The sequence below is a fragment of the Rana temporaria genome, chromosome 2 (genome assembly GCF_905171775.1).
Source record: "Rana temporaria chromosome 2, aRanTem1.1, whole genome shotgun sequence".
Classification (NCBI taxonomy): Eukaryota; Metazoa; Chordata; class Amphibia; order Anura; family Ranidae; genus Rana; species Rana temporaria.
The window spans coordinates 310,381,391-310,402,547 of record NC_053490.1 but is presented as its reverse complement, the minus strand read 5'-3'; the positions used below and the strand labels follow the sequence as shown (position 1 = coordinate 310,402,547).

The 21,157-nt window shown below is 43.7% G+C and overlaps 2 protein-coding genes and 1 pseudogene across 6 annotated transcripts in view; 1 reads left to right on the top strand and 2 right to left on the bottom strand.

Annotated features, from left to right (window-relative positions):
- Window positions 1–1,871, bottom strand: part of CD53 (CD53 molecule) — a 52,026-nt gene extending 50,155 nt beyond the window's left edge. The window contains exon 1 of the mRNA XM_040337378.1: window positions 1,707–1,871. The gene's annotated coding sequence lies outside the window, so the exon portion shown is untranslated. The remainder of the gene's footprint in view (window positions 1–1,706) is intronic.
- A 10,022-nt stretch (window positions 1,872–11,893) lies between these two features.
- On the top strand, window positions 11,894–12,029 carry LOC120929965 (annotated as a pseudogene).
- A 1,817-nt stretch (window positions 12,030–13,846) lies between these two features.
- Window positions 13,847–21,157, bottom strand: part of LOC120927002 (ras-related protein Rab-44-like) — a 136,773-nt gene continuing 129,462 nt past the window's right edge. For 4 of the 5 annotated variants that reach the window (XM_040337375.1, XM_040337374.1, XM_040337376.1 and 1 more), the window contains one exon: window positions 14,440–14,700. In XM_040337375.1, coding sequence (XP_040193309.1) covers window positions 14,610–14,700 — 91 coding nt within the window. In that variant the 3' untranslated portion in view covers window positions 14,440–14,609. Of the gene's footprint in view, window positions 13,981–14,439; window positions 14,701–21,157 lie in introns of those variants that run through there. The other variant, XR_005747018.1, reaches the window with a different exon arrangement.

The window sequence follows — 21,157 nt, the reverse complement described above, 5'->3', positions numbered from 1 at the left end:
GCATTCTCCTACTCTACTAATGAAAAGCTATGTTTCTGTTGGAGTTGAGTTCACTTCTTCCCTCTTCCTATCTGGTAAACCCTTTACAGGAAAGTAAGTGAGGCTATGGAGTTTATTTTCTAAAGCTGGAGAGTGCAAAATGAGTCTCACTTCTGCATAGTAACCAATCAGCTTCCTGGTTTTATTGCCAAAGTTTAATTGAACATGGTGAAGTTAGAAACTGATTGGTTTCTCTGCAGAAGTGAGCCTCATTTTGCACTCTCCGGCTTTAGTAAATAAACCCCTATATCTTTCTATTAGAGCCTAGACAGCAGTAAAAAAACAGCACAAAACTCACTTCTCCACTTTACCAAAAACAAAAAACTTTTAGCACACATGCGTTAACAAATGTTATGCCACGTGTAAGGCCCCGTACACACGGTCGGTTTGGTCCGATGAGAATGAACCGAAGTTCATTTTCATCGGACCAAACCGACCGTGTGTATAGGCTATCGGTCTGGTTTCCTTCGGTCCAAAATTTCTAAACATGCTTCAAAACCGAACCGATGGACCGCTGCCCCATCAGACCAAACCGATGGTTAGTACAGAAAAGCATCGGTTCAAAACCCGCGCATTCTCAGAATCAAGTCGACGCATGCTTGGAAGCATTGAACTTCGTTTTATTCAGCACGTCGTGTGTTTGACGTCACCGCGTTCTGACCCGATCGGATTTTGGACTGATGGTGTGTACACACACCAGACCATCAGGCCACTTCAGCAGTGAACCGATGAAAACGGTCCGACTTGCCAGTCTCATCGATTTGGTCAGATCGTGTGTACGGGGCCTTAGTGTTCATTGCATTAAGGCAGTCCATTCATCTGGAAAGGTACATTGGGAGCCATTCAGAATGAAAGTACCATGACAAAGTTGCCAGTATCTAATATTGTCAATTAAAAATATAGAATAATCTGAGGTTCAATGAAAATTCTCAATACATTACTTTAATTTTCATATATAGGAAATTAATAAAAAAAAAAAAAAAATACATTTGAGATGCTGTTTTTTATTATCTGACACAATTCTAAACCTAGAAAAAAAGGTAACTTTTTTTTACAATTGCAAAAATGTATTTAAACATTAAGATACTAATTAAAATATTATAAATTCCTGGTATGGGTACTTAGACTTTTGACTTGGAGACAGCAAACCATGCCAGTGGTTGCTGGGCCAGTTCACCTCTATACAGCCCTGAGTTAATTTGTATATAGGTATATGCACTTTTACATCATAAAGGCTATTTTAAGTAAATATTAAAAAAATATTTTTTGCAATAGACAGTTTAGAGAGTGTTTGACTGCAGCAAGTCATGCCTATTAGAGGCATAGGAAACCTTATAAATACAATTATCTACAGGAACTTACAGTAGTTTACAAAATCTGTAAGTCCTACTGGCTGTAGAGTGTACACTAATTTGACTTAAATCTCAATTCTCCAACCTAACTTGTCATCTTATCATGTCTATTGTGAGCCTTCCAAAGTCTCTTGGCTGTACTTAGACATTTGTCCTCACAGTAGCTTGGTTTTTATGACCATATAGAAGGTGAAAGAAACAAACATCTCCCCATCAATTTACACAATTGTCAAAAGAAAGGACCAATAGAGATATCTATTATTTTGAATGACTCGCGATGTAAAGTCAGTTTACATAAAATAATTACAATCTTACCTTCTCTCAAAGCTTTCACAAATACTTTCTTTACTGCTAGCCTTGCCTGTGTGAATTTCAGAAGAAAAATAAGTTCTTGCCTTAAGAGGAAGTATATAACTGAATATTTCCGTAGTAGAAGCAGAAGAGTTTTGTAGCTTGCTCTGAGTATCCGAGGGTGTAACTCTTCTTACACAACTAAAAAAATTCTCAGTGACAGATAACAGATGTAGTATGTGACCGCTAGTAAAAATATTCTGAAATTGTGGCAATACCTCTGAAAGTTTTAAATGGTGTTTCTCATGGTAACAAGGTTTCAAAGGCCAAAACCAGACAAGCTGTCTTAAACTATATTAGTAAACCCTAACGTTGAACTTCTTTTATTTGCTTCCTTACGGTCTGTTAATTGTTAAGATTACAAAAATGATTAGCCTTTATTTTGTGGAGACGGAACAGTAGGTGGACCTGAGAAGTTTAGCAAAGGAAATGGGTCTTATGCCGCGTACACACGACCATTTTTCATGTCATGGAAAAAAAAACTAAGTTTTTCTGGACGTGATTCCTCTCAAGCCTGCCTTGCCCAAACACGATCGTGATAAAAAATGCTTGAGCAAAGCGCGGTGACGTACAATACTTATGACGGCACTATAAAGGGAAAGTTCCATTCAAATGGCGCAACCCTTTGGGCTTAATTATGCAAATTTTCCTTCTCATAACTTGCTTCTGAGCATGCGCATTTTTTTCCCCGTCGTTAAAGCCTACACACGACCATTTTTCACGACGAGAAAAACGACGTGAAAAAATAGAGCAGGTTCTAAATTTTTAATGCCCATTTTTTTCGTCGAGAAAAATGCTCTGGAGCCTACACACGATTGTTTTTAATGACCAATTAAAAAAATTGCATTTTTCTCGTCATGAAAAACGGTCGTGTGTACGCGGCATTAGTATACAAAAATGCTGCGTGTTGTCAGACCACAACAGGACTTATGAGCTGCAATTTGTTTTTATTTTTTGGATTGTTTTAAATATTCTATATACATCTTTAATGAATTTTCGGTGGTCTTAACACTCAACCAATTTTTTTTTTTTTTAGGATTAATCGTATCTACAACTTTTCTATTTAGCCATATTGGTTTAATTTTTAGATATGATAAATCAAAACCCCAGACCACATAAACAATGACCACATATACAAGTATGTTTTAAAAGCTTGTAGTTATTGATATACATTTTTTTAAATGGCAAACAATGAAGCCATGATAATAACAGTAATGGGCCAATTTAGTGCTGGAGAATATCTATGTAGCACAATACAATACCTTTTAATTAATGGGTCTGTCTGTACAGATTTCTGTATGTGAGCAGCAGTATGTGATTAAAAAACGAACTTTCTGATTTTGAAAAGCAAATTTGTTCGAAATTCGACCGTGTATGGCCTGCTTAAGTCGCTTAATTAACTTAGCCCAGTGACAATTGTGCTCTCATCCTGCCGGCACTTAGATTTGTGCAGGGTGAGGCTTAGAGTGTAGTTGTTGTGTAATCAGTGACAGCATGGTGTGAGGTCAACCAGCCCTTTGTCAAGAGTTTGTGGAATGGGCAGTAGTCTGACACCACGTTCGTCACAACAACTTTTTTGGCCCAAGAGGTTTTTTTTTCATCCTAGCATACAAAATAATTATATTTCAACTTCTGAAGAACCAATCATAATTCTTATGCTCTAACAGAAAAGGAGAATATATGAAGAGAACAAAATACTTACAGTTTAAACTTTAATAATTCCTGGAATATATTGTTTTGAAATCCAGGAAGACATCAAAAGCATTACAAAACTCCAACAGCATTGTACTTAGATATTCTTAGCACCAGACTCCAGTATTTCCCCTTTAGATCTAAATAAAAATGTGGGCTAAAGTTTTGAAAAGATTTTAACCACTTCAGTCTGACTGAACAAGTCTTCAATAATGGCTCTATCACATGGATAGGGCCATTGATCGATCAAAAAAATTTAAGATTAATCGAGGAATTAAGGCTGCAGATGGACACTTATAAGGCTGGATGGACTCTGTGCAAGGCTGCAGATGGATGCTGGACAAGGCTGCTGATGGATGCTGGGAAAGACAGCAGATGGACACTGATAAGTCTGGATGGACTCTGTGCAAGGCTTCAGATGGATGCTGGGCAAGACAGCAGATGGACTCTGTGCAAGGCTGCAGATGGATGCTGGACAAGGCTGCTGATGGATGCTGGGCAAGACTGCAGATGGACACTGATAAGGTTGCATTGATGGGCATTTAAAATGTAAGTTTTTTTTCCTTAAACTTCCCTCCTAAACATTTTTTTCCTTAAACTTCCCTTCTAAGCTTGGGGTGCGTGTTATATGTCGGTGCGTGTTATACCCTGATAAATACGGTAAGTGATAATCCCTCACCGTCCGTGTGAATAGATATCAGGGACCAAATGTGCACCTGTATTACTATAATACTGGGGTGCCTGAATGTCTATTCAGTATTATTCATAAAGATTCATAGTGTAGCTATGACTAAGCATTGATATCCAATGCGAAACGCGTCAGCTGTTTTTCTCACTGTGTGCTGATACTTGTAGTGCATTTTTCCTTTACCCAATAAAGGGCATGTCTTTTTTAAGAAATTGGAGTGCGGCTGTCCATATCTTTCTTCTTTTGCATATACCGTGCATTGCCGGCACCCATTGGTTCCTGAGTGGACATTGATTGTTCTAGTGTGCTCACCTGGAGCGGCAGCCTTCCTACCTATTATTCATAAAGAGTGGGATCTCTGGTCATCTCACCTCCTTGGGAAAATATGGTGAGTAAATAGAATGAAATAAAATAAATAAGACAGCCAAAGCTGCTGACTAGTGCCTCAAATGGTTGAAACAATATATACATTATGGTCATATATATGTGCACATGTCTCAAGTAAATATATAAGACAAAGATATATAAAAAAATATATATAAAAAACAAGAAATGTGTGAACAAATGTGGGGGAGCACCTGTGGCATTTATCACCATATTCACCTCAAGATCACTTGCTGTGTTTCACTATTATTTTGCATTGTGAGACTTTTTCACTGGCTTTTGGATATTGATAAAGGGAATCCCAAAAGTGTCATTTATGGGACTTTATATACACCTGTGATTGGACTTTCACTTACTTTTTACTTTGTTCACACATTTCTTATAGATATTTTTTTAAATATCTTTGTCTTATATATTTACTTGAGACACGTGCACATATATATGACCATAACGTATATATTGTTTCAACCACTTGAGGCACTAGTCAGCAGCTTTGGCTGTCGTATTTATTTTATTTAATTTCATTCTATTTACTCACCATATTTTCCCAAGGAGGTATGACCAGAGATCCCACTCATTATGAATAATACTGAATAGACATTCAGGCACCCCAGTATTATAGTTATACAGGTGCACATTTGGTCCCTGGTATCTATTCACACAGATAGTGAGGGATTATCACTTAATTAAGCTTAGGACACAGTACGGTTAACCCTTTGCAGGTCCCCGTTGCTATAGACTCCAGGAAGGACAACTGGTCGCAGCCAAGAGGGCTGGTGAGAGAGGCACATTCAGGAGGACTGGGGAGGCACGCCTGAGAGGACTGGGAGCATGCAGTCTGAGATGGGTGCAGAACCAGAAGAGTGGACTGTGGTAAATGGGGCAGTGGAGAGAGGGTGCTGCAGCCAGAAGCGCTGTCAGGGCCTTAAGATGGCTTACTGGGCTCAGTAGCCGTGTTTAGGACAGCTAGTACCAGAGACTCTCTATTTGCTACACCATAGGGACCCCACGGTCCCTGCCTGCAAAGGGCAATTGCTAAAGGCCAGTGTCAGGCCTAATTACTTAGTGCTACCTGTGCCTGTAAGATTAGAGAGGAAGCGATTGTCAGGGCTGTGCTCAGCCCTTTCTTCTGTGAGCTGGCCGCTCAGCTGTCGGCTAATTGCCAGCTCCTATCTCTCCACAGTGACTCACCTGTTGATGATCCGGCTCGTCAGTCCTGCCTACTTAAGCCTTCCAGTTCACTTGCGCTCTGCCTTTCGCCTTGGTCAACATCACAGAGACTATCTCCTGCATTCCTGTTGAAGACTTGCTTGGCTGACATCCCTTCTGGCTCCTGATCCGGCTTGCTGTTCTACTACGTTCTTCTCTGGCTCTATGACATTTGGATCGGCTGACTATCCGATCTGGTTCCTGAACTCTGGCTATGTTTTGACTATGCTTACTCTGTTTATCTTTTTATTATTATTAAACAAGTGTGATTTAACTGTACTTCTGTCTTGGTCTGATTCATGGTTTCTGACAGCGATATGCTGGAGGAGCAAGACCTGAAGACTAGAGAGGAAGTGATGTACTGGAGGAGAAATGGAGAGTATATACTGGACTGTATATAGTTGTCCCAAGCAAAATCTACTAATTGTACTGAACATCCCATATTTCCCTTACCCCATCTAAGTTCAATCCCCTCAATGAAAAAAAAAGCATGTGGATTGTTCTATGTCTCTGAGTGTTTGAGAAGTGAATGCCAGGCTGGGAAGCGTGACATACAATCAATCATTTCAGCAGCCCTTACAGGGGTACCGCTAATCTTAGATTAAAAAATCTTTAGTTTTACTCAAATTAGTTGATGCAAAAATGAATGCACCCCACACAAAAACTACTACATCTAGTATTTTGTATGACCTACATGATTTGTAAGGACAGCACCAGGTCTTCTAGGCGTGGAATGAACAAGTTGGCGACATATTGCAACATCTATCTTTTTCCATTCTTCCAGAATTATCTCTTTTAGAGTCTTTGGGCCAGATTCTCGTAGAATGGCGTAACTTAGGGCGGGCGTAACGTATCTCATTTACGTTACGCTGCCGCAAGTTTTTCAGGCAAGTGTTTTATTTACAAAGAACTTGCCTGTAAAGTTGCAGCGGCGTAGGGTAAATCACCAGGCGCAAGCCCGCCTAATTCAAATTAGGCGGGTAGGGGGCGTGTAGCATTTAAATTAAGCGCGTTCCCGCACCGAATGTACTGCGCATGCGCCATCCGTAAAATATCCCAGGGTGCATTGCTCCAAATGACGTCGCAAGGACGTCATTGGTTTCAACGTGAACGTAAATGGCATCCAGCCCCATTGGATTGGATTGGATTGGAATAAATACTTATAGAGCGCCGAATGCGAGTTGTGAAACTCGCGTCTAAGCGCTTACCAACAAGCTGGGGGTATCCAGTTCCCAAGAGCAAAAAGAAGAAACTAGGACATCTAAGTAAAAGAGGGGAACAGACAAGAAATAAACAGAAATATAAAAAGAAGGGGGGGGGGTGTCAGGGCACAAAAAGCCTATCCCTACTTCCTGACCATGGACCGCAGCCTGGGATTAAGGCAGCGTCCTGCTAAGGGCTTGGAAGGCCAAGTCTCTATCTGTAGGCTTGTGAAAAAAGAAGTGTTTTCAAGCCCTTACGGAAGGCCATCAAGGAGGAGGATGCTCGGAGCTGATGAGGGAGCTGGTTCCAAAGAGAGTTCCCCATTGTTTGGAGCCGGCGGCCACCTTTTGAAGCTGATCGACTAGATTGAATAATTGCTAACAGGGCGTCAGTCGAGCGAAGCTCTCTGGGTGGACAGTAGTGTTGTGTCATATTCGATAAGTACATCGGACCTAGTTGCCAATAGGCCCGAAACACCAGACAGAGTGCCTTGAACTCAACCGGTTTTGCTATCGGGAGCCAGTGTAGATTCTTAAGCACCGGGGAGATGTGATTCCGCCTTGGGCAGTTTGTGACTAGTCTTGCAGCATGATTCTGTGTAATCTGCAATCGTTTTATCCACTTCTGTGGGAGCCCTAGAAAGAAAACATTAGAACAATCTAACCTAGAGTGGATAAGTCCATGAACTAAGATCATACGGTTGTGCTGAGTGAAGATATTCTTAATTTTCCGTAATAATTGCAGATGATAGTTGGCTGATTTTATGCAATATTTTGCGTGAGGTACGAAGCTTAGTTCAGCATCATTCACGGACGATTTACGCAAACGACGTATATTTATAAAATTCGATGCGGGAGTAGAGTGGAGATGAGCCGAACACCACCCCCCCAGTTCGGTTAAAACCAGAACTTGCGAACAGGCAAAAAATGTGTGCGAACACCGTTAAAGTCTATGGGACTGTGAGGGGATAGCTCGGTAGCGGGGTGTGTGACCCCTTGGATGGGTTCACCACACACTGAATTTCTACAGACTGGCAGTCGAAGACGGTTGAAATCAAAGTTTCTGGTTTATTTTTCCATCTTGCTGGAAAACAATTGCAAGCATCCAAACAGCATAAACAAAATCAAACATAAAATAAATCCTAGCCACTCTGGGCGTCTACCTTCCACACAGGAACCTATCTATGAAGTCTAACACAGCCTACTGCTGGGTAGACAGTGCTGGTCATACAGCACAAAACAACAGTCTTTTGATATTGGTCAATGGTCTCCTCACCTCATCAGGAGACTTTCAGGCACTGCTCTCCTACTCACACAGCCTTAGGAGTGATGCAGCCAATTAGTGGTTATCCTCTGGGCTACTTTATAGAGGCCTTTAATTGCCTCACTCTGAACAGCTGGAGTCTTCCAACGGCTCTTAGCCTTCCTGGCTATTTCTGGCAGCCGACGCCTAATAATGATTGGTGTATTGTCTAACAAGGCAGAAATGTATGTCCCGACTGTGACAACACCCACAGATTTACCTGACTTCCTGTCACAGGGACACAAACATAAAAAAATGTATTGCCATAAAAAGTGTTTGGGGACCTGGTTCCTGCCCCCAAGGGACATGTATCAATGCAAAAAAAAGTTTTAAAAACTGCATTTTTTTCAGGAGAAGTGATTTTATTAATGCTGAAAGTGAAACAATAAAATTCAATATTCCTTTAAATATCGTGCCTGGGGGTGTCCTTAGACTGCTTGGAAAGTAGCACATCTTTCCCATATTTAGAACAGTACCACAACAAAATTATATTTCTAAAGGAAGAAATGTCATTTAAATCTGCCCGTGGCTGTAATGTATTGTCGGGTCCCTGCAGTATCACCCCCAGTCCATTATCAGACCCTTTGGGTCTGGTATGAATATTGAGGGAAACCCAGCTCCAATAAAAAAGAAAGGAAATATTATGAGCCCAGTTTTGGATAGATTGAGTTTGAGGAAGTGGTGTGACAGCCAGACTGATCTGTCAGTCAGTAAATTAATAATGCGTGGAGAGACTAATGCTGTGAGTTGAGGGGTAGAGAGAAAGATTTGGGTGTCATCAGCATAGAAATAATACTGAAAGCCCTGGCAGGGCATTAGCTGACCGAGGGGGGAGGTGTAGATCGAGAATAGGGGAGGTCCAAGAACAGAACCTTGGGAGATCCCAAAAGAGAAAGGAAGAGGAGAGGTGGAATAAGAATTGTGACACTGAAGGTGCGTGGGACAGGTAGGATGAGAACTAATGAAGAATAAAGTCATGAAAACCAAAGGAGTATTTTGTTTTCTGAGGAGGAGGAGGGGGTGTTCAACTGTATCAAAGCAGCCAAAAGGTCTAGAAGTAGGAGTACAGAATAATGTTCATTGATTTTAGCTGTTAGTAAATTGTTTGTGAGTTTTAGGAGAGCAGTTTCTGTGGCGTGTTGAAGGTGAAACCCAGACTGAAGGGGATAAAGATTGGTATTCTTAATGAGACCAGGCATTCTAGGAGTTTGGAAGAAAGGGGGATCAAGGAGATGGGGGTGACAAGTGCATGTTTTAAAGAGTTGGGGAATATGGCAGAATAGAGGGAGAGATTGCAGATATGAGTTAGAAAGTATAGAATAGAGTTAGCGGGTGACAGCAGTATTTGAGAGGGAACAGGGGGTGGTTAGGTGGCCGTTGGATTTTTTTTTAGAAACCTGGGGCCAGATTCACGTAGGAGGGCGTATCTTTGTGCTGGCGTAGCGTATCCTATTTACGCTACGCCTCCGCAACTTAGACAGGCAAGTGCAGTATTCACAAAGCACTTGCTCCGTAAGCCCGCCTAATTCAAAGTAGGCTGGTAGGGGGCATGTTGTATGAAAATGAATCGTGACCCCACGTAAATGACGTGCCTAACGAACGGCGCATGCGCGCGCATGGTCAGTATCACGTCGAATTTACGCCCTAAGATACGCCGGCTCAATGCCTGTGACATGAACGTAACCTACGCACAGCCCCATTCACGTACGACTTACGTAAACAAAAAGATACGCTTGTTCCGACGTCCATACTTTACATTACGTGCGCCTCATATAGCAGGGGTAACTTTACGCCGGACGTAAGCCTTACGTAAACGGCGTAGCGGGCGCAAGTACGTTCGTAAATCGGTGTATCTAGCTAATTTACATATTCGACGCGTAAATCTATGGAAGCGCCCCTAGCGTCCAGTGTAAATATGCACCCCAAGATACGACGGCGTAGGAGACTTACGTCGCTCGTATCTTGGCCGAATTCTAGCGTAACTGATTCTAAGAATCAGGCGCATAGATACGACGGCGCTCATTCGGACTTACAACGGCGTAATGGGAAGTTACGGCGTCGTAAGTCCTTTGAGAATCTGGCCCCTGGTCTATAGTAGTGGGGTTGAATAAGGGAAGTGTTGGGTGTACCCGTGGACATGGGGTGTTAAGTGGGGGAGATATTTGTACAGGGGAGAACTTATCAGAAATTGTATCAATCTTATTTTTTAAGGGATTGATGATCTCCTGGGCAGTGAGTGAGTCAGTGGGTGAAGGCAGTAAAAGATGAAGTAGAGCCTTAAAGCTAGACAAAAGTTGAAGGGGACCGGATGAGAAGTTGTTAATGAGAGTGATAACAATAGATCTGCTTGGCAGTGTGGAGACAGGAGTTATATTTTTGGAGGTTAGATTTATATTGGTAGTCTATTGAAGTCTTTCTGAGACCTAGTCTTATGCCACAAATGCTCAAGAACGTGGCTATGTTTTTTGAGATTTCCGAGCAAAGACAGATTATATTTTTTGGCACTGCTTAAAATGTATACAATTCTTCCTCATGGTAAGGTTCAAACTGATTCTGTTGGGATTAAGTTTTATGTTCTTATCAATATGTCTACATTTGAAAAACATCCACTGAACCTGCAGATATTTTTTGGCATATTACAAATACTGATACAATTCAGAGCATAAGAAAAGTATATCACTGACATACGGTAATTCTTCCAAAGAAATTCAGAACATGATCTAACCTCTGGGACACAAAACTGCTATTTAAGATTAAAATAGGTTTTGTGTGAGAACATCTACATTTGTAAAAGGAAACAGAAAATAATATGTTAGATGTTTTTTTTTTTCTTTTTATAATATGTTAGATGTTAACCACTTGCCGATCAGCTGCCGGTGTTATATGGTGGTAGGTCGCCTCTCCTGCGCAAATCGCCGTACCTGTACGGCGGCTCGCACAGGCGCAGTTGTGGGCGCACGCAGCTGCTGGCACGCTCTCGCTGCACACTACGGAAGCGTGCCCACAGGTGGGGCGGACTCGATGTCTGCCGGCGACCGCCTTGTACAGAGGTAGAACGGGGATCTGCCAGTGTACACAAGCGGATCCCCATTCTGACAGGAGACATGACAGACATCTACTGTTCCCAGTGATTGGGAACAGTGATCTCTGTCATGTCCCTGGTAGCCCATTCCCTACAATTAGAACACGCTAAGGGAACACAATTAACCCCTTCATCGCCCCCTAGTATTAACCCCTGTCCTGCCAGTGTAATTTTTACATTGATCAGTAATTTGGGGTCAGACTTGTCTCATTGTCAGATTTGTAATGTCGCAGTCCCGCTAAAGATCGCCGTCATTACTAGTAAAAACAATAAAAAAATTAAATGTCTCTAAATCTATCCCATAGTTTGTAGACGCGATAACTTTTGTGCAAACCAATCAATATACGCCTATTGCAATTTTTTTTACCAAAAAAAAGTACATTTTTTCTAAATTGTCGCTCTTTGTTAATAGCGCAGAAAATAATATCTGCAGAGGTGATCAAATACTACCAAAAGAAAGCATTATTTGTGGGAAAAAAGGACATCAATTTTGTTTGGGTACAACATCGCACGACCGTGCAATTGTGTTCCGGCGTGCTGAGAGATAGAGAGAGACAGTGTCATTTCATTTGAGTTAGATAGAGCAGGCAAGTCGCTTCTCGGCCTTTTGGCTAAGATCAAGTGTAGTATCTGTTCTTATCAGTTGCCAGTAGGTGGTGCTATGCTAACCGTCCTGAGTACACGGCGAGGTGGAAAGGGATGGTGGTTGGCAGATGCTAAACCTGCTGGCGTGGAGGTGGAAGCCTTCTGATTTGGACGGAGAAACAAGAGGTCGAGCGGTTAGTATTTCCTGAGCGTGATTAGGAGGAAGGGATGGGAGTTGTGGGAGTAGCCTGCTGAGGTGGGCTCTCCCCAATCTCTCGGAACTCCTAACTTTCTGGCTGGGAAGGGTGCTGCTGGTCCCGGCCGGGGGTCAGGGTCCGTTGAAAAGCCTGTGGAGATAGTGCCCCTGGAGTGGCAGTCCAGGGGTGCCAAACATTGCACGAGTGTTTGAGAGGGCACTTACTCGTATGGCACCATGGCCACGATCTCCACAAACACCCTTTTCACACCTGCCTCTAGGGCCGAGCCTTTTGGCTAGGACCAGGGGAACTTTTGTTTCCTGGCCGGAGGGCCGGCCGTCGTATTGCACGATGGTCACTTTCCACTCACATCTCCCACCTTCCTTCTCCCCCACTTTCTTTTTTATTTTTACCCCTGTGTTTGTCACCTTACGTCTTTTTTTGTTGGTGCACATTTGTACACCTTGTGTGTCATTAGTAGGGTGCTGGTCCTCGGGCCAGTCCTGAACGTCTTGGGAGTGGGTGGACATGGCCTTCTGGCTTAGTTTGCCTGCTCTCATGGGGGTCTCCCTTTGGGGGAGCCCCACCAAGGAGGGTTCTGTTTCGGCAGACGCTCCAAGGAAGTTGGGTCCGTGTCGGCTTCGGCTGCACGGACCACTGTTTACTCTAGTGCCCGTCTGGAGCCTAACGCCCCGGGGGATCAGGGTTGGGTCCTTTTCGGAGGACCACTTGACGCAGCACCTGTTACACTTTTTTGTGTATCACTCTTGTGTGTGCGCATTTTTTCTGCACAAAATGCTATATATTGCTGTTTAAGACACCAAAATGGAGCAAAAAAGCAAAGTTCGTTGTTAGGCTCCATTCACACCTTGGCGACAAAACGCCCGACGCCGAACGCTCGTCCTGCTGGAGGGGAGAATTCCCATTGCTGTCTATGAGATGGTTCACATCTCATAGACGCCCTACGCCTGCCGCCTGAAAACAAGTCCCGGACCCTTTTTTTCAGGCGGCATTGGCGTTCGGCCATAGAAAGCAATGGGAAAGATTTGTTACGCGGCGTTACTTGTCGCGGAGGTGTGAATGCAGCCTTAGGCCCCGTACAGATGACCGAACATGTCTGCTGAAACTGGTCCGCGGACCAGTTTCAGCAGACATGTTCGGTCGTCTGTACAGCCGAGCGGACAGGATTCCAGCATACATTTGCCCGCCGGGCCTTTTTCCAGCGGGCAAATATTTCCAAACTTGTTTAGAAACAGCCCACTGGAATCCTGTCCGTCGGACATGTTCGGTCGTCTGTACAGACCTACCGCACATGTCCGAGCGGCCGCCATCCCTCGCATGCGTCGAATGACTTTGACGCATGCGTAGAAGCATTGACCTTCCTGCGTCACGCACGTCGCCGCGGCGACGGCGCAGACACGTCACCGCGCTGTCTGTCCGCGCGGATTGCCTCTCATTTCTGTCTGATGGTGTGTACAACCATCAGACAGAAATCTCCGACCGGACATGTCCGATGAAAACGGTCCGGCGGACCGTTTTCAGCGGACTGTCCGGTCGTGTGTACAAGGCCTTAGGGTTTGCATACCCTGTAAACTAATGGAATTCGGTATTTTGCGCACAGGGAAACAAAAACATGTTTCTTTTAGCATTATTGCATACTGAAGTAAGTCTATATTATTCAATAAAGAAAGAAACATAAGATATAAAAGAAACAATATATTCCTTTTAATAAAGAAAAATAAAAGGACAAGTTCACCCAATATTGTAATACATATATTTATTTAAACTTTGCAAGCAAGTAGCCACAAGATGCTGAGATATTTTTTTTAAACTTTCACAGTCTTTAAGGCGAAACCATTTAGGAAGTAAATTTCCTGAATATTAAAATACCATAGACTTAAAGCGGAGTTCCGGCCACAATTTCACTTTTTAAATATAAATACCCCTGTAATACACAAGCTTAATGTATTCTAGTAAAGTTAGTCTGTAAACTAAGGTCCGTTTTGTTAGGTTGTTACAGCATTTAGACACTTTGTAAAATAGAAATTGACTGGGGCCATCTTAAGTGTGGGCATCATGAAGCCAGACTGTATGACTTCCTGGATTTCAGCCTTGCAAATCTCGCACATGCTCAGTGCTGCACAAGCAGTGTCAGATCAGGTTTCAGCACCTGTGCTGTCCAAGTCACATGATTCTTTGAGACTGGGGAATGCACAGACTCCTGGAAAGTTACACCCACTACATTCCCAGGAGTCTGTGCGGTGCATTAAGCACCTAGGTGCAGGAAGTGGGAAGATTAACTATTCTGCCTAGCAACAACACTTTGAAGGCATCTAAAAAAAAAAATTAATTTCGTAAAGGACTAATGACATTTTTTTAAAACTACTGATGTAATGTTATATTTATGGGTGGAACTCCACTTTAATAAAGTAATTTACAATTATATCAGCCAGCAGAAGAATAGTTTACTGCACTGTTGCTTTAGAATCTGCTTTGGGTTTTTTTCACTGTACATTTGGTTGTCTTTACACACAACAGCGTGTTTCCTTCTGGCATACGGGTCTTTTTATTTTTACCACATTATTTTTCATATTGTCTTCATGCTCTTTCAAGGACCTGCAAAAAAAATAAATCTTAATTAAAGCCCAAGTTATTTATTATATCACAGACTTCTGGATGACACAGATACCTCCAAGTGTATAGTATAAATTAGATTTTTGTATTTTTGATTTTAATAGGAAAGAAAATGTACTAAACAGAAAACATACTTGAATATACACTGAAGGTATAAACAGTAAAAATGACTATATTGACCAAAAAGGTCTTACAAACTAGGGAATATAACTGACAATAAGAATAGTATCAGTTTAAGCACAAGGGGATCCTAGTGGCAAGTGTTGAGATTCCATCATTCTAACAACATTACTAGGAAGGGTATCATGAAAAGACTATTTAAGCTCCAAAACTCCCTAAGGCCTAGTACACACAAGAGGATTTATCCGCGGATACGGTCCACCGGACCGTATCCGCGGATAAATCCTCTCGAGGATTTCCGCGGATTTTGATCCGATGGAGTGTACTCACCATCGGATCGAAATCCGCGCCGAAATCCCATCGCGATGACGTGTCGCGCTGTCGCCGCGATGATGACGCGGCGACGTGCGTGACGCTGTCATATAAGGAATTCCACGCATGCGTCGAATCATTACGACGCATGCGGGGGATCCATTCGGACGGATTGATCCGGTGAGTCTGTACAGACCAGCGGATCAATCCGTTGGGATGGATTCAAGCGGATAGATTTTAAAGCATGTCTTCAAATTTCTATCCGCTTGAAATCCATCCCAGGGGATAAAAATCTGCTGAAACAGATCCGCTGGATTGTACACACCAGGGGATCTATCCGCTGGAGCCGGTCCGCAGATCTATTCCAGCAGATGGATCCTCTCGTGTGTACGGGGCCTTACAGTGACAAAGACAGCAAGAAAAAATTCTAATGGAAGAAAAGCGTGTGGGGGGGCTGGATCACTTTGGTCCTGGTAATGTCCTAGGAAAGAATGCCTCTTATGCAGCTCTCTGGAGGATAAGGGACCCATGCAGACTGATATCTAAGATACGTTTGCAGTGCACTTTTCAGTTTAAAAAGTGCCAAGCAGGTGGTATGGAGATAGTTAATAATTTCACTGAAATTTGTTATTTTATAAAATGAATGAATGAATGAATGAAAACTTATATAGCGCAACACATGCGAACTTAATCGCCTCTGGGCGCTTGTTATTCCTGTCTCCTTTGGTATCAAAAGAGATGAGTCTTGATCTTTCTCCTGAACGTCAAGTGGTTCTCCTCCAACCGAATGCTGGTTGGTAAAGCGTTCCATAGTCTAGGCCCTTGGACCGCGAATCTCCTTTGGACTTGTAGTTGGCTTTCGGTATCTGGAGGAGATTTTGATTGGTGGATCGCAGAACGCGATTGGGATTATGAGCTTTTATTTTTTCGCATAGATAATGGGGAGCATTCCCATAGATAAATCTATGCGTTAGACAGAGTGCTTTAAAAGTGATTCTGTCTTTTACTGGTAACCAGTGAAGGGTTCTCAGTGAAGGTGAGATTGATTCCCAAGGTTTTTTCCCAGTCACAAGTCTAGCGGCCGTATTTTGAACGACTTGTAGACGAGCGATTTGGTACTTGGGGACCTATTTCAGAGGTTCAAAGCTCCCCTTCATCAGTTCTTTAATAGACTGAAGGCAAAGTATTCTGAACCTATACCCAGATAGCAAGGATAACTTGCCACAAATTTGTGGTGGTGTTGAATAGTAAGTCTGTTAACTTGCTGCACATTTCAATTTGTACACTTGCAGAGCACTTGAAGCACAAGCTGTAGTTGACACTTTTTCAATTTGTAGCAAATTTGCTCTGCGTGTCTACAGCAGTGTTTCTCAACCTTTTTCCAGTGCACTCTTAAAAAGTATTTTCAGTCTTGAGGCACCCCAGTCCAAGGCTTGGTTCACATTACGGTGTGTCGCAGAACACACGTAAAATCACCCTCATTCCTGACACACCGAAAAATGCTCTGCTCTTTAGGGGTACCATTAATTCTTAATGATACCCACACGCTTTTGCTGCAGTGCAAATAAAAAAAAAAGGTTGGCGACTTGTTTTCCTGCATTTTTGTGGGTACGGAAATGAATAGACTGCCCTACATGCAGCTACACAGATGTGAACCAAGGGCTTGTTCATATGTCATAGGGGCGGTAAAAACACATGGTTGAGCTGTTTTTACCACCCCCAACTTCTCCACCTTTAGCTGCAGAGGCAGCAGCTAAGGGTGTTCACATGCTGTGGCTGCAACTGGAGGTATACCGAGGGTGAATGGGGCTGCACTTCAACTACCCTGCAACTGTGTGCATTGCACGGTTGCGGTGTAGTGATGCTGCATTTAAGGGATTAAAACAGGTGGTAAAGAGGCAACATAATTCCTCTTTACCGCCTGTCAAATGCCTCTGAAAAACGATCTGTGCATGGATTGCTTTTCAGAGGAGCAGCAGTCCTTGCTTCTATCAAACAAGCCCTACAAAAGCCATTCTGATGGTACAGGAATGGGGGGGGGGGGGGGGGGTCAGGATTAAAAGTAACATACACACATATATACAGACACATGCTTACACACGCATAAACACATGCTTACACACATACATACATACACACGCACACACACACACACACACACACACACACACACACACACAGACACATGTAAAAAAGCCATTTTAAAATGAATCTAGCTTCTAGCTCAGTACCTTTCCAGATTCCTCATTCAGCCGGGTACTGCACTCTAGGGGGAAGCAGAGAGCACAGCACACTCCTCTGCACTTTACTTTCACTTTTGAAGCCGACAGAGCTTCTCACAGTTCGGCAGGAGAGCTCATCTGACAGCCTTCTCTCCACTGACCCCGCGGCACACCTGAGAACCTCTGGCGGCACACTGGTTGAGAAAAGCTGGTCTACAGCATGAAAATTCAGCCACAGTGACTCCTGTGGTGGGATGACTATTTCACAACATAACTGAAGCAGAACTTGCAGCAGACTTGCAGAATGCAAAATAAAGTTGATCTGGAGTCATGCAATGCTGACTTGCTGCAATTGTGCAACAAACTTGTGAAGCCTGGCAAGCTTAGCAAGTCATTTTCAAACTTGCAGCACAAATGCTTACTATCTGAGTAGAGCCAAGACAATCCTGAAGTTTAAAGTGGTTGCAAAGGCAGAAGGTTTGCTATCTAATGCATTCTATGCAGTAAGATAAAACGCCTTCTGTGTGCAGCAGCTCCCCTCAGCCCCCCTAATATTTGCCTAAGCCCCATCTCTATCCAGGTCATCCAAGTCTCCCTCCTGATTGGCTAAGACACAGCAGCAGTACCATTGGCTCCCGCTGCTGTCAATCAAACTCAGTTAGCCAATTAGGAGAGAGAGAGGGGGCGTTGCCGAACCACAGCTCTGTGTCTGAATGGATACATGGAGCGGCAGCTTGGTTCAGGTGCCCCCATAGCAAGCTGCTTGCGGTGGGGGCACTCAACAGGAGGGAGGGGCCAGGAGCTCCAGCGAGGGACCTGAGAAGAGGAGAATGCAGGCTGCCCTGTGCAAAACCACTGCACAGAGCAGGCGAGTATAAAAGGTTTGTTATGTTATTAGAAAAAAAATGAGACTTTACAATCACTTTAAATCTGGTGAGTCTCTTAAAATGATTGTAAAGTCTCAAATATCTAACTCAAAATAACAAACATATTATACTTACCTGCTCTGTGTAGTAAATTTGCACAAAGCAGCCCAGATCCTCCTCATCTTGTGTCCCTCTTCAGTGTCCCTGGCCCCTCCCTCCTGTTGAGTGCCTCAACAGCAAGCAGCTTGCTATGGGGGTACCCGAGTCGAGCCGCAGCTCCCTGTGTTCATTCAAAAACAGAGCAGTACCCTGGCCCTGCCCCTTTCTCTTCTCATTGGCTGACTGACTTTGATTGACCGCAGCAAGAGCCAATGGCGCTGCACTGCTGTCTCAGCTAATGAGGAGGGGAGTCCCAGGCAGCCGAGACATTCCTAAAACATAGCTGGATCTAGAGGGACCTCAGGTAAGTATTAGGGGGGCTGAGGGGGGCTGCTGCACATAGAAGGCTTTTTATCTTAAGTTTTAGAATGCATTAAGATAAAAAACCTTTTGCCTTTACAACCCCTTTAAGGTAAAGTCTGTTTTGTTCACTGGTTTGATAAAGGTGGTGGCGATGAAGAAGGTTTAAACCCTTTACACATGCTGGCTTTTATTAAACAACCTACAATTAAAAGAAGAAGTATAGGAAATCAACATAACAAACATCTATATGGCTGCAGCATTAATGTGATGTTTCAGCTCTCCCCCGCCAACTCTGAGGCCCCGTACACACGACAGAGGAACTCGACGTGCTTGGCACGTCGAGTTCCTCGTCGAGTTTTGGGATGAAGCCGCCGAGGAGCTCGGCGGGCCGCCTTCTCCTATAGAACAACGAGGACAACGAGAAAATAGAGAACATGTTCTCTATTTTCTCGTCGAGTTCCTCGGCGGCTCCATCGAGCCAAAACTGTACAGACGACAGAGATTCTCGGCAGAATCCGGGTTTTGACCGAGTTTCTCGGTGAATTCTGCCGAGAAACTCTGTCGTGTGTACGAGGCCTTAGACTAAAAACCGCTGATCACTTAGTGCTTGATCTGTGCTAAGCAGACATCGGTGATAGTCACCACTCTGTGCTCTTTCCCTCCAGAACTCACTGGAGCACCAGGCTAGAGAGGGAGCCAGAGAGGCTGGCTTAGGCTCTCAGGAGCACACAGAGGCTGAGCCAGCTGTCGGTCAGGAATATGGGTGGATCCTGATATTTTATTGGGATCCCTCCAGAGTCTGGAGAAGCTCTGTGACGTCAGCCAACACTGGGCTTTAGCAGTCTGTCGGATGATTTGGGGTCACGTGAATGCAAAAGCAAGTGCACCCCTGTAACATACACGAAAAACATTACCAAATAAGATTTGCCCATACTTATTTTTTAAATACATTCTGGATCTTATGCCTTGCTTTTCTCAGTACATTTTAAAGTGTATTTCCACTTTTGCAGTCAAAACTGTGAACCCCCTAGTATATGTGAGTGAGTCTCTCCTAAATCTGCCCCAAGCATAGCTTCTAAACATTCTGGGCCAGATTCACAAAAGAGATATGACGGCGTATCTCCTGATACGCCGTCGTATCTCTGTTTTAGGGGCTTCCTAACTATGCGACTGATTCATAGAATCAGTTACGCATAGTTTGCCCTAAGATCCGACAGGTGTAATTGAATTACACTGTCAGATCTTAGGATGCAATACCTCGGCTGCCGCTGCGCGTCGTAAACCAGTGTCGGGTATGCAAATTAGTACTTACGGCGATCCACAATGGTTTTTCGCGTTCACTACATCGCTGCTAGTCTAGTTTCCCGTCGCAAAGTTAGTCGTCATTTTAGTTGCCCTAACCTTACACAGCCCATGTTAAAGTATGGCCGTCGTTCCTGCGTCGAAATTCCCCAAAAGAAATTCTTGGTAAGACGTCCGGGAATACGAAAGTACGCTACGCACGTTGCCGTTCGAAAAAATGACGTCACTTCGCGCAAAGCACGCCGGGAATTTCGAAACGGAGCATGCGCAGTAGGTCCGGCGTGGGAGTGCGCCTAATTTAAATGGCACACGCCCCTTTGAATTACGCGGGCTTACGCCGGAGGCCACCAGCGTAGGTTTTCATTGCAAGTGCTTTGTGAATCAGGCACTTGCGATGAAAACTTGCGGCGGTGTAACGTATCTATGATACGTTACGCTGCCGCACTTCTACGTGAATCTGGCCCTCAACACTTAGCTAGAACATACAGGGCCAGATTCAGAGAGAACTTACGCCGTTGTATCTGTTGATACGCCACGTAAGTTCTAGGATGCGCCGTCGTATCTATGTGCCGTATTCACAGTACAAGCTACGCCTGAATTTTGGCTTCCTACGATCGACGTAAGTCTCCTACGCCGTCGTATCTTGGGTGCATATTTACGCTGGCCGCTAGGGGCGCTTCCATTGATTTACGCGTCGAATATGTAAATGAGCAAGATACGTTGATTCACGTACGTACTTCTGCATGTCGCAGTAATCTACGCCGTTTACGTAAGGCATACGTCCGGCGTAAGTTTACCCCTCATAAAGCAGGAGTAAGTCATGTTAAGGTATGGACTTTGGAAACGTCGGAACAGCCGTCGTATTTTACGTCGTTTATGTAAGTCGTACGTGAATGGGGCTGGGCATAAGTTAAGTCCACGTTGTACGTATTGAGCCGTCGTATCTTAGGTAGTATATGCGACGTGATTCTGAGCATGCATGCGCCGTTAGTACGGCCATGCATTTACATGGGGTCAAGATTCATTTTAATACAACATGCCCACTACCTGCCTACTTTGAATTAGGCGGGCTTACGCCGGCCTATTTACGTTACGCTGGCGTAAATATGGGAGCAAGTGCTTTGTGAATACTCAGCTTGCCTCTCAATGTTACGT